Genomic DNA, 11,332 nt, shown 5'->3' on the forward strand with positions numbered 1-11,332 from the left:
TTTTATAAAATATTATTTGTACTACAATGGCATTTATACCCTTCTGTAGGACATTGGCCTTAGCACATACTATCCATTTCTTAAATAAAATCATTTTCGTTATTTATGGCACTTACACCCTTTTAAGTTTCTGGTATTCAATTTTCCATTTTGCAGTCATAATGGAGTTGAATGTACCAATAAACAATTTATTAAAAACAAGGGTTTTTGTTTTTTTTCTATTCTGATATAAAATTTATGGGAAAAATAAGTTTTTAACCACAGAATAATATTCAACCAGCGCAGTGCAGCACTCCGCACAGAGTTATACCGTATACTAGACATTTATTATAATATACAGCCATTTCATACACATACTCTACGACAATCCATGTTTTTTTTACATTTCCCTATTGATATCTCCTTTTTTAAACATATTTTTTACCTTACAAGTATTTTTTAAAAAAAAATATTTTGTTGCATTTTAGTAATTGAAATTTATTTTCAAGTCAGTAAAACATATTTTTCGATTTTCCGATGAAAATACATTCGGGGTAGGTTCCTATATTCTATTTCTACATTGGTAGCACTGGGAGCCGCCATCTTGAAAATTGTTTGTGTTCCTCTTAGTAAATTCTCTATCGACCTTTTCGCTTCCGGTAGAAATACGAGGTTGTCGTCTGTTAGACACGTGTGTCTGATAAATTAATAAAATCATCTCAAAATGGATAAAACCTTCGTTCGCGCTAGAGTAATCATGGTTCTGGGACGTACTGGATCCCAGGGACAGTGTACTCAGGTCAAAGTGGAGTTCATCGGAGAAACCAACCGACAGATCATCCGTAACGTCAAGGGACCTGTCAGGGAAGGAGATATCCTCACTCTTCTCGAATCTGAGCGTGAAGCCAGAAGACTAAGATAAATTTTAGGTGAGTTTCGCAAAACACAGCGCTTAATAAAATATTTGTTGATTGTTAGATCATTTGACAACCGTTTACTTGACGTTTCAATCTCAAGCGTGGTCCGTTGTCATATCACACATAAGTTGTACGTTTTACCCTAGTTTCGTGACTTAAGTCAATCTTATCCACCCCTTAACTTCTATAAATTACCTGTTGTCAATAAACTTTATAAAATAAAACCTGTGAACTGGTATAATTTATCGTGTCGTATTTGAGGTTAGATTTCCGGTCAGTTCTTTTTCGATGTTGATATCCTATCGTCAAAATGTCATTTTGGTTATCTCATGTCTCTTTTTGTTTCTATCAAAATATGAAGCAGGCAATGCAACAAGCATTTTTTCCATATCCTATCCTTCTAAATAACTTACTCTAATAAATGCATCTGAAAAAACCCCGTTTTGATTAATATACTGTAAAAAAGTACAAAATAAATAAAACCTCTATTTCCATAAAACTTTTTTATTGTTGGTCAGTATTGTATTCCCTTGCAATAATTCTGACAACTGCTTTTTAGAATGCCTTTGAACAAGACCTTTTAGTATTATTATAGTGGAACCGGGAATTTTAAGAACCTGGTTGTGGTCCCATGGTAGTATTGTGGTCTCACAGACCAAAGGTGCCAGGTTCTAATCCCACTTTACCACAACTGGATTTCCATTTTTTCAGCACAAGTTATTTACTACTTTTAGAAAATGGTATGAAAATTTAAATATTTTAGTAAGTAATAAGAACTAGTATTTCTCTTTTTTATTATTTTTTTATTTATTTATACAATGCTATTTTTGTTAAAAATCACCTCAAGGCTGCTGTACGATAAATATTGCATAGATGGTTATTTGTAAAATTATCTAAATTATGTAGAAATTCACACAATTTCATTCTAACCTTGCGTTAGACAGAATTAAGATCTATACTTCTTTAAAGTAATTTTTTATTTTGAGACAAATTCTTCTCTAGTGAATAATGTACTCTAAAATAGATAGTACAGGCAATTTAAAAAGATACTTTTGACATTTACACGCTCATGAAGTTCTGTAAATATTGATAGCTAAGTGTAAGAAACAGATGCCGTACTTTATTGTTGGAGTTGTCGCAATAGTGACGTATCCTTGAAAAACCTCACTATCGATCGACAATATCGAATTATATTGTAGAATTATTTAAAGAAGTTCGCAATACGATTAACTAAATTTAATTGATGATAATTTTGACGTCGACGTTATATAAATAAGGTCCAAGTATAAGTGAGGTATAAGCGCCAATCGAAAAAATAAAACATTATATCATGCGCAATGGTCGCTTGAAACGAGATATGTTCACAAAATAGTAACTTTACCTCTATTTTTCTCGCACTGTCCAGAAGTGTAAGAATAGGTAGTATTTTAAATAGCGAAATTATAATAAATGTAAGAATTTACAGCAGCGACGACAGTTCAGTGGAGAGTGATTGTAATGTGGATGAATGAGATTGAAAAACGTTATATAAAATATTTTTGTTTTAGAAAAGTGTGTTTTATTATTCTTATTTATGGTAACCAGCGCGGGTTATACGAGTCACTTTTTTATACTAGTCGCGTGTTACATATGGTTTATGTGATCCATACTACAATTCAGTATGTCAAAAGATGATACCTCCGCATTAATCTAAATAAAGCAATTATTACTTCAATTAAAATTGTATAAATCTATTTCTGTTACTACATTTGTCTTCATAAAATTATTGTAAGAGGCATATAATAACTTTTTCTCTTGTATTATTTTGTTTTACCTTGATTTATGTATTCCTGTTGAATAACCAAAGTAAACTGCTTTTATCAACAAAAAAAAAATAGTAGTATCAAGCTATTTAGTTGTGAAAATGAAAACCCGTTGCTATTCACCCTTTCTGACAGAAAATTATTTTTAATTGATAAATCTAAAGAAAAAGACTGCCACACAACTATTACAAGCTGTTAAAATTATCTTCTAATATATTTTACTTTTTGTACATAATGTTATTTGTACATTGGCGGGCTTATTGCCAAATGGCAAACAATAAAATAATAGTTTTGTTTTTATAATTCAAGTTACAAAACATATTCAATCGAAAATAAAGATTAAAAAGCTAAAGATATATAAAAATAGAAATAAACGTATTTGTTTATAAATTACCTTAAATCAAAACTATTACTCAAAGGAAAAAAGAGGAAAGTTTGTGATGATGCTTTGTTTGTGTTAAAGAATTTCATTATCCTATTAAAAATAAAACAATTTACCGTCTTTACTTATTTTTATCATTCTTTATTTTCGTTTTCTTTGTTTCAGGTTATCGATGCAGTTTGTGGAGTAATCACTACCAACTTAACATGTAAACATTCTCAATAAACACTCATTCAAAACCTAAAACCCCAGTTTTTTTTTTTTTTACTTAGGGTGAATCAATAATTAGTACCCCTTGATTTTACAAACTGTCATTATTTCTGTAAGACAAAATGGATGTAAAAAAAATATTTATTATTTATTTAGAAACAATACTAGCAATTCGCTGCCCTAGTTCTTGTATGTTCAATAAACCATTTTACAAGAGACATTTTTTTGTTTTTAAAGTGAAATCAGTATGTGGAGATTGGCACTCAAAAAATGCTGAAACTAGTATTTCATAACGGAAAAAAAACACTTTAGCTACATGGACGCGTAATAAGAACATTTTGGTCAAAATGATCTATTGAATATACAAGAACTAGAGCAGCATTTTGGTAACTACAAAACCTTGGTTTCTCCTTTTGATGCGTCTTCATAAATTAATGGTGAATATTGCGCAGTGTATAAAATGATCACTTTAACAAGCCAATGACAATAAGCCCTGTAAATGCCTAGATGTCCATATTCTTGTCTTGAAAAGGTCTACAGATTTTGTCAAAAATTTTATAATCTTCTCAGTTTGCTTGTATTTGACTCCTTTTACAGGTTGTTTCGAGTTCCAGTCACTCTAATAAATAAACTGGATTATGAACTCGAGGTTTGAACCCTTCTCTACCATTTCTTTATTTCCATTTTCTAATAGTGAGTTATTTACAGCTCGTAGAAAATTTTTGGGTAATTCATAAGAATGCAAAGATTTTTTTTTTTAAAGAATGTAAATGTACTAAACAAAATCCTTTACTCAATGTATTTTGTTGCTACGTGATATCTGCAGCCCTCCAGTTTGTTAAAATTTAGTGTTTATTTCATCTCTAAACTTTTTCACTCATTTCTTAATTTAACCTGATTTGGATACTGATTTATCGTGTAAATAAGAAGATAATCTTTGAAAAGAAATGAGTGGATTATTCTTTAAATTGAAATACTTGTTACTAAACTAGAGCTGTACGCCCGTGAAGTGATCCATTGCAAATAAATTCTTAAGAAACTAACTACTGGCTAGTTCCCTTCGCATGTTTTGTTTTGTTCACCCCTGACATTTTGGTCTGCGTAAATCTCATTTTAAAGTATATTAATTCATCATCCATTGTACTTCCTAAGTAATAAACTAATAAAGCACGGTAAGGTCTTCGTGGTCAACATGTCACTTTAAGTTCTAGATTTATTTCCTGGCTGAGTTTGAATTCTGTTCGCTTAGATTATACTAAAAATGAGGAGAAAATAACAGTAGACATATATTTACACCAACATGATTTATTTCATTTACATTTAAAACAGACAACAGTACTGAATAACATTTTTATTTATACATAAAACATGGTTTTGTGCAATAAGCAAACAGAAATTAATCTAGGCCATTGATTCTTCATTGCTTTTTTATTTTAGGATGCTGTGTCTCAACTCTCAACGTATATAAGCTATATCTGTAAATATGAAATGTATTTATGCAACACAAGTACTGACAACGAAAACTGTTGCATGTAGGTACTGAATTTTAAATTGTTCGGCAAAATTGTTTAAATATATTATAGGCTATAAGTTAACATACGCATGGCAAAGTATATCAAAATGTTAAGCAGATAACTTAGTAACACATAACATTAGTATAGTCTCTAATCCGAACAATTAAAAACCGAGCCTGGGGTACTGAATTTTAAGTTTTGCAAAATTATTTAAAGATATAGGCTACAAGTTATACGCATGGCAAAATATATCAAAATGTTAAGCAAATAACTTAGTAACAGCACATTAGTATAGTCTCTAATCCGAACAATTAAAATCGCGTCTGTTCGGGTTGACGATTTTTCAGATTATTGGCATCTTTAAAAATAAAATAAACTTTTTGCACATAATTTATCAATAAGATTTTTTCATTCCAAGGGTGATATACGCACGTTTGAAGGCATGGGAATATTATGTGTTATTTATCTATTTGATATAAAGAATCTGGATGTTTTTCTAACGAGTACCTTCTGCATGATTCTGACATGCTTTATTGCACAATTGAAGCAAAAGGATAATCTGGTGGAGTTCCACATTGCGTGAAGTATAGTTTGGAAGAAGTAACGTAACTAATTTGTCCATTATTACTTATCAAATCGATGCAATTTGAATGGCCAGGAGACGGCTTTAGTTAGTTCATTCCTGTGCCCTACATCCAGTGCTCATGGTTCAGTTTATAGTGGATTCGGATTACAGAGACAGTACTGTACATATACTTATGTATCGACATACATTTGGATTATTGAATTACAACAGACATGGACATTTGTCAAACTCAAAATATTGGATATTGACGGATGATATTTTACAGCACACAATGATAACAAGCACCAATAAATTAAGTTCCCAACAAAATGCTTATTGTAGAGATAATTCTATAACTTCAGATTAAGTGTAAGGGATCAAGGATGAATGCGAAATGCTGACCGTTATGTCATTTTAAAACTAACTGGCTTATCTTAATCTAATTGGTAACTTGAAAATATTAGATATCTACAAATTAAATGTTGCAGATTGTTTTGACTGACTTGGTAAATAAAATAGCTTGCTGAAATTTTGTTTCACTCAAAATATACCTACTATAAGTAATCCAATGTTTCTTATTTGCAATCCGTCTGCCAAACCTGGCAGAATGTTAGCTTTTTACTTATTTTCATTAAACGCCAAGATTTACAAGCTACTAAATAATATTATGGGCAATATCTCCTCAGGTAAGTTTAAATGCATATGATGGTACGACAGAGATAAGAATGGAAGAAATAAGAATTGCTGCCAAATATATGAAGAATGGAAAAGCGCAAGGTTTTGATAATGTTGCTACAGAATTTATAAAGGCGGGCGGTGAAATAATTTTTGTATGGCTGCACAAACTTTTCAACCGATGTTTAGAGGAGGAATACACTCCTCCAGACTGGAGAAGGGCTGTTGTTATGCCTCTATACAAGGGAAAAGGTTCAAGAGTAGAATGCGGAAATTATAGAGCAATCAGCCTTTTGAGCGCTGTTGGCAAAATGTATGGAAGAATACTGATTGATAGAGTAAGAAAAGTTACAAAGGATAGAGTGTGGGATATTCAGAGCGGTTTTATGAATGGAAGACGATGTATGGATCAAATATTTGCTTTACGAAACATGACAGAAAAATTTCTTGCTAAAAACCAAAAGCTTTTCTGCGCATTTGTCGATCTGCAAAAAGCGTTTGATAGAGTTGACAGAGAAAAATTATGGAAGGTGTTATCGGAGTACGGAGTAAGCGTAAATCTAACATGTGCTATTGCTTCTCTGTATAAAGACAGCACAGCATGTGTTAGGGTAAATGGATCATACACATCGTGGTTTGACATTCATAAAGGAGTGAAGCAGGGATGTGTTATGTCACCATGGCTGTTCAACGTGTATATCGATAACTGCATGAAAGAACTGAAAGACTTAAGAATGGGAGCAAAAATGGGTGATTTAAAAGTCAATTGTCTTTTGTATGCTGACGATGCTGTACTCCTTGCTAATAACAAAGAGGAACTGCAATTCTTGGTAACAAAGGTCTACGATGTATGCAAGAGAAGCGATTTGCTGATGAATGTCGATAAATCGAATGTGATGGTTTTTGAAAGAAATGAAAGTATGACTAAATGTGAAATCACTGTGAATGGAGTTATACTAAAACAAGTAGAGGAATTTGTGTATCTGGGAAGTATGTTCACTAGGGATGGAATGACTGAGAAAGATATTGAAAGGAGGGTGAGTGCCGGGAACAGAGTGAACGGTGCACTTAAATCGACCTTGGCAAATAAATGGTTGTCACAAGAGGCAAAATTGGCAGTTCACAACGGAGTCCTGGTCCCATCCCTGATGTATGGGAGCGAAGTATGGACTTGGAAAAACAGGGATGAAAGTAAGCTGAATGCTGTCGAAATGCGATCTCTCAGGCGAATGTGTGGTAAAACTATGTACGATAGATGCACAAATGTTGAGATCCGTACATTATGTAAGGCTGAGACAAGCATTATCGACAAAATCAAGAAAGGAGCTCTGCGCTGGTTTGGACATGTAGAACGAATGGACAGCGAGAGAACGGCTAAGAATATTTACAATGCGAATGTTGATGGATGCAGAAATAGAGGAAGACCGAGAAAGACATGGCATGACCAAATCCAACAAATACTTAAAGATGGACATGTCAAAAGTCGGAATAATCGGCGCGCGTGCATGAGAAGATGTATGAATGTAGAGGAAGCGAGATCTGTATGCAAAGATAGAGTGTTGTGGCGTTCTATCCTCTCTGCCTACCCTTACGGGGAAACGGCGTGATGGTTTGTTTGTTTTTGTTTATATCAATTTAAACTTTTACCTGCTATGAGTGAAAATCTCTAGCCTTTCAAGAACCAATGTATTTTTATAGCTATTTAATAAAGGTCCTCACAAAAATTGTGAGTTAATCTGGCTAGTAGAATTGATTTTCTACTCTTATTTTATCACAAAAGGAATGTAAGTGTGTTAGATAAAAAGTAATCTCTCCATCGGTGATATCAGTTTTATAATAAAGCTTTTTGTATTAATACCGTTATCCCTTTCGATGGAAGAGAAAGGTAGTCTCTTGAACCCATACTCGTGTAATTAACGATAAATAAAACTTGTAACAAGGTTTTTAGGCAACTTTTTTTTGCTATGTTCTGGAAGAAAAATACAGCACTCAAAGGAGTCCATATTTACTGTCATTTTGCAAATAAGTTTATTATTTATTTCCTAATAAAAATATAAAAAAATCTTTCTGTTAAAAATAGCAACAGACTAGACTAGATATAGAATATTTTTTCACTACAAGGTCTCAAAGAAAATTGCTGAGTTTTAAAATATATTTTTACATTCATACTTTACAATAGTTATGATTTTTATCACAATCTATGTATAGTAATTATTGTATATTCATATAGGTAATAAGTATTCATGTTTTCCAAAGAGAAGAATAAAATATAATATGTATATGTTATATTACATACATAGGTCATTAGCTCACTGTCTTTTGACTTATTGATTATTGCGTAATTTTTATTCAAAAGTCAAACGTAAATGTAAGGATATTGTCAGGAATTCTAACCACGAACAATACACATAAAATATTATATAGAAGGTATAATAGCACACAAAAACATAGTTTGAGATTAAAATACATATCGTATTCATAATTGTTAACTGTTCACTTTTTTCGTAAACATATTATTATGTATCCCATGCCGTTATTTGAAACCATATTGAGATAGCGCCGCTAAGTTCCTACTTTGTGTCACTTTTATGTTCTTCCATTGGCACCACTTCATTACATTTGGGTCATCCTAGCAGAAAATCCACAAATTTTTTGTCTGTGGATTTCATGTGTTTATGTTTTTCATAGAAAACTTCATTAGTGTGTTTTGTTTCATCAAAGTCACTACGTTTTCTTGAGCGAACATTAAAAAACAAAAAAGCGAACGGAAATGCCGAAAGTATTGTCCAAAAGACGTGCGGGAATACGGGAGTGCAACGATTTGTCGCCGACTGAGATCGCGGCCATTATACACGCGCCAGAGGTTCCAGAAATGGGACTTAACAAGCCGGCGTCCGAAAACCGCGGGAAAATGGCGGCGGATGACCCGCGTTTCGACGCACTTTCGAAGCAGGTCGCGGATCTTAGCAATACGGTAACGCGACTGCTCGAAAATACTAGCGCATTGAACCCGCCGCGTCTAAATTCACCAGCGCGACGCAGATCATCCGTTTCGCCTTTATCACGATCTAGTGTTTACCGTGCGCGCGTTTCACGATCCCGACGCAAATCTTCCGGCTCTCCACGATCACGTTCTCGTTCGAGGTCGCGATCGAGGATTTACGAGCGAGCGCGCACACCACGATCCGCGAGACGCGAGTCTCGCCATAAGCGGCAACTAACGCGGTCATCGCGTCCTAAATCGCGACCCGGGCAACGCGATTTGTCATTTTCGAGGCAGGGTACTCGCAGCCATGCACCGGTCAGCCGCGAAAGGGATGTTTCGGAGGCCGAAATGTCAGAGGAAGAATCGTGGTCTTCCTCACAACTCGAGGTGGCCCGAGGACACCCGACCCTCATTGTCGAGGAAATAGAAACGACCCTCGCTGAGCCGTCTATTCCGAGGGCGGACGAAATGAGAATCGCGAAGGGAGTTCGGCTCCAACACCTTAACACCCAGGACTGGAGTAACGTGCGCTTTGCTGACGTACAAAAAATGTACAACGCAAAGCCGCTTTATTCCGCCATGGAATTGAATGACGAGATGAGGTACCTGGCAAAAAGTGACTCCCTGACATCTCAAGATTCATTTTGCGCTGCCCTTTTGCATGCCATGGTGATGCAGGGAGAACATTTCGCAGCGGCTATGCAGGAGCTGGCGGTTGCGAATCCCAGCAAGCTCCAGGAATGCATCCATTCTCTGTTTGGCCCTAAATCTAACTACCAAAAATGTACTAAGGACCTAACCCAGATGGTATGTGGAAAAAGGGCAAGCGTCATCCAGCAGAGACGAGAAGCTGTCCTCAAATCCTTGGGAGACAGAAATATTCAGACGGCATTCCGGAGAATTCCTCCGAATGAGGAGTTTCTGTTTGAGCCAGTCGCGCTGTCCTCGGTCATCCAGAAAATGGGAGGCATGGACAAGTGCTTCCCCAAACCACGAGTCCACGAACCTATGCCTGGTCCATCCGGGGTAAGGACTCTGCCATCAAAGCCCTTTGTCCCTCGGGATAGTAACCGACGCCCTGTTAAACAATCGAATGTGGAGACACGGAGGTTTCGCGACACGAGACGACAGACAACCCTCAAAGCGGGACTCAAGAGGGAGGGAGCACGTCGGCATCAGTCGGATAGACGATGCTTCAGATGACTGTGTGATGTTTCGGGGGGTCAGCTTCAAAACCACCTAAGTCAGTGGGAGGAGTTAGACCCTCCACGGGTAATTCTGGAGGTCTTACGTGGGTACAGGATCCCCTTCGTCCGCAAACCCCCTTTAGTTTTTCCCGTCAACCTAAACCGAGACATCATCACAAAGCAATCAGAAATGATGACATGTCACATCTCAGAGATGCTGGACCACCAGATCCTGGAAAAGGTGAATCCTTCCCCATCATTTGTCTCCAGAATGTTCCTGGTACCCAAATCCGACGGGACTACAAGACCTGTCCTAAACCTGAAAGGTCTGAACGGATTTGTGGAACCAGGAGTGTTCAGCCTTATAAACGTTCGGCAGATCCCAGATTTCTTACAACCAAAAGACTGGATGGTAAAAATAGATCTATCGCAGGCATATTTTCACATTCCGGTAAACCCTTCTCACCGCAGGTTCCTGCGTTTAGTTTATCAGGGACAGTTGTACCAGATGACGTGCTTACCATTCGGCCTAAGCTCGGCACCAAAGATATTTGCGACAGTGACCAACTGGATAGCGCAGTGCTTCCGAGAAAAAGGGTTTCGAGTAGTCGTTTACCTGGACGACTTCTTTTTAGTGAATCAATGCCTGGAGACGCTGGGGAGGCAGGCGGAAGAATTTGTCTTGCACCTACAGACTTTAGGGTGGAAGCTTCAACTGCAGAAGTCAGTGCTTACTCCATGTCGTCAGGTAGATTTTTTAGGGATAACTTGGAATACCATTATAAACCAGAAGGTGCTACCCGAAGACAAATGTCTCAGGCTACGAAGATTCGGGGAATCACTGATTGCAAGAAGGACGTGGTCGTTGAAAGAATCCCAAAGCCTCCTAGGATTCTTAAACTTCGCCCATTTTGTGGTTCCACGAGGAAGATTGAACTGCAGGACCCTTCAACAGTGCAGCCACAGGCTGATCTACCAACGTCCGTTTCGCAGAGTTGTCATCCCTCAAGCAGCGATAGAAGAAATAAAGTGGTGGATGGTAAACGCGCAGAGAGGCAGCCCTATCCACATTCCAGGTTTCCAACACTTACTGACGACGGATGCATCAGACACAG

General features: G+C 36.3%; 2 protein-coding genes across 2 annotated transcripts; both read left to right on the forward strand.

Annotated features, from left to right (window-relative positions):
- Positions 1–625: 625 nt before the first annotated feature.
- On the forward strand, positions 626–3,326 carry RpS28b (Ribosomal protein S28b). The gene is made up of 2 exons (XM_088237690.1): positions 626–908; positions 3,246–3,326. The coding sequence occupies exon 1, from the start codon at positions 704–706 to the stop codon at positions 899–901; it is 198 nt and encodes a 65-aa protein (XP_088093816.1). The 5' UTR covers positions 626–703; the 3' UTR covers positions 902–908; positions 3,246–3,326.
- A 5,488-nt stretch (positions 3,327–8,814) lies between these two features.
- On the forward strand, positions 8,815–10,233 carry LOC148274059 (uncharacterized). Its single transcript, XM_088237689.1, has one exon. The coding sequence runs from the start codon at positions 8,815–8,817 to the stop codon at positions 10,231–10,233; it is 1,419 nt and encodes a 472-aa protein (XP_088093815.1).
- The last annotated feature ends 1,099 nt before the right edge of the window (positions 10,234–11,332 follow it).

The sequence above is a fragment of the Micrasema longulum genome, unplaced genomic scaffold (assembly GCF_059751315.1).
Source record: "Micrasema longulum isolate JH-2025_06_02 unplaced genomic scaffold, ASM5975131v1 h1tg001767l, whole genome shotgun sequence".
In the NCBI taxonomy this organism is placed as follows: Eukaryota; Metazoa; Arthropoda; class Insecta; order Trichoptera; family Brachycentridae; genus Micrasema; species Micrasema longulum.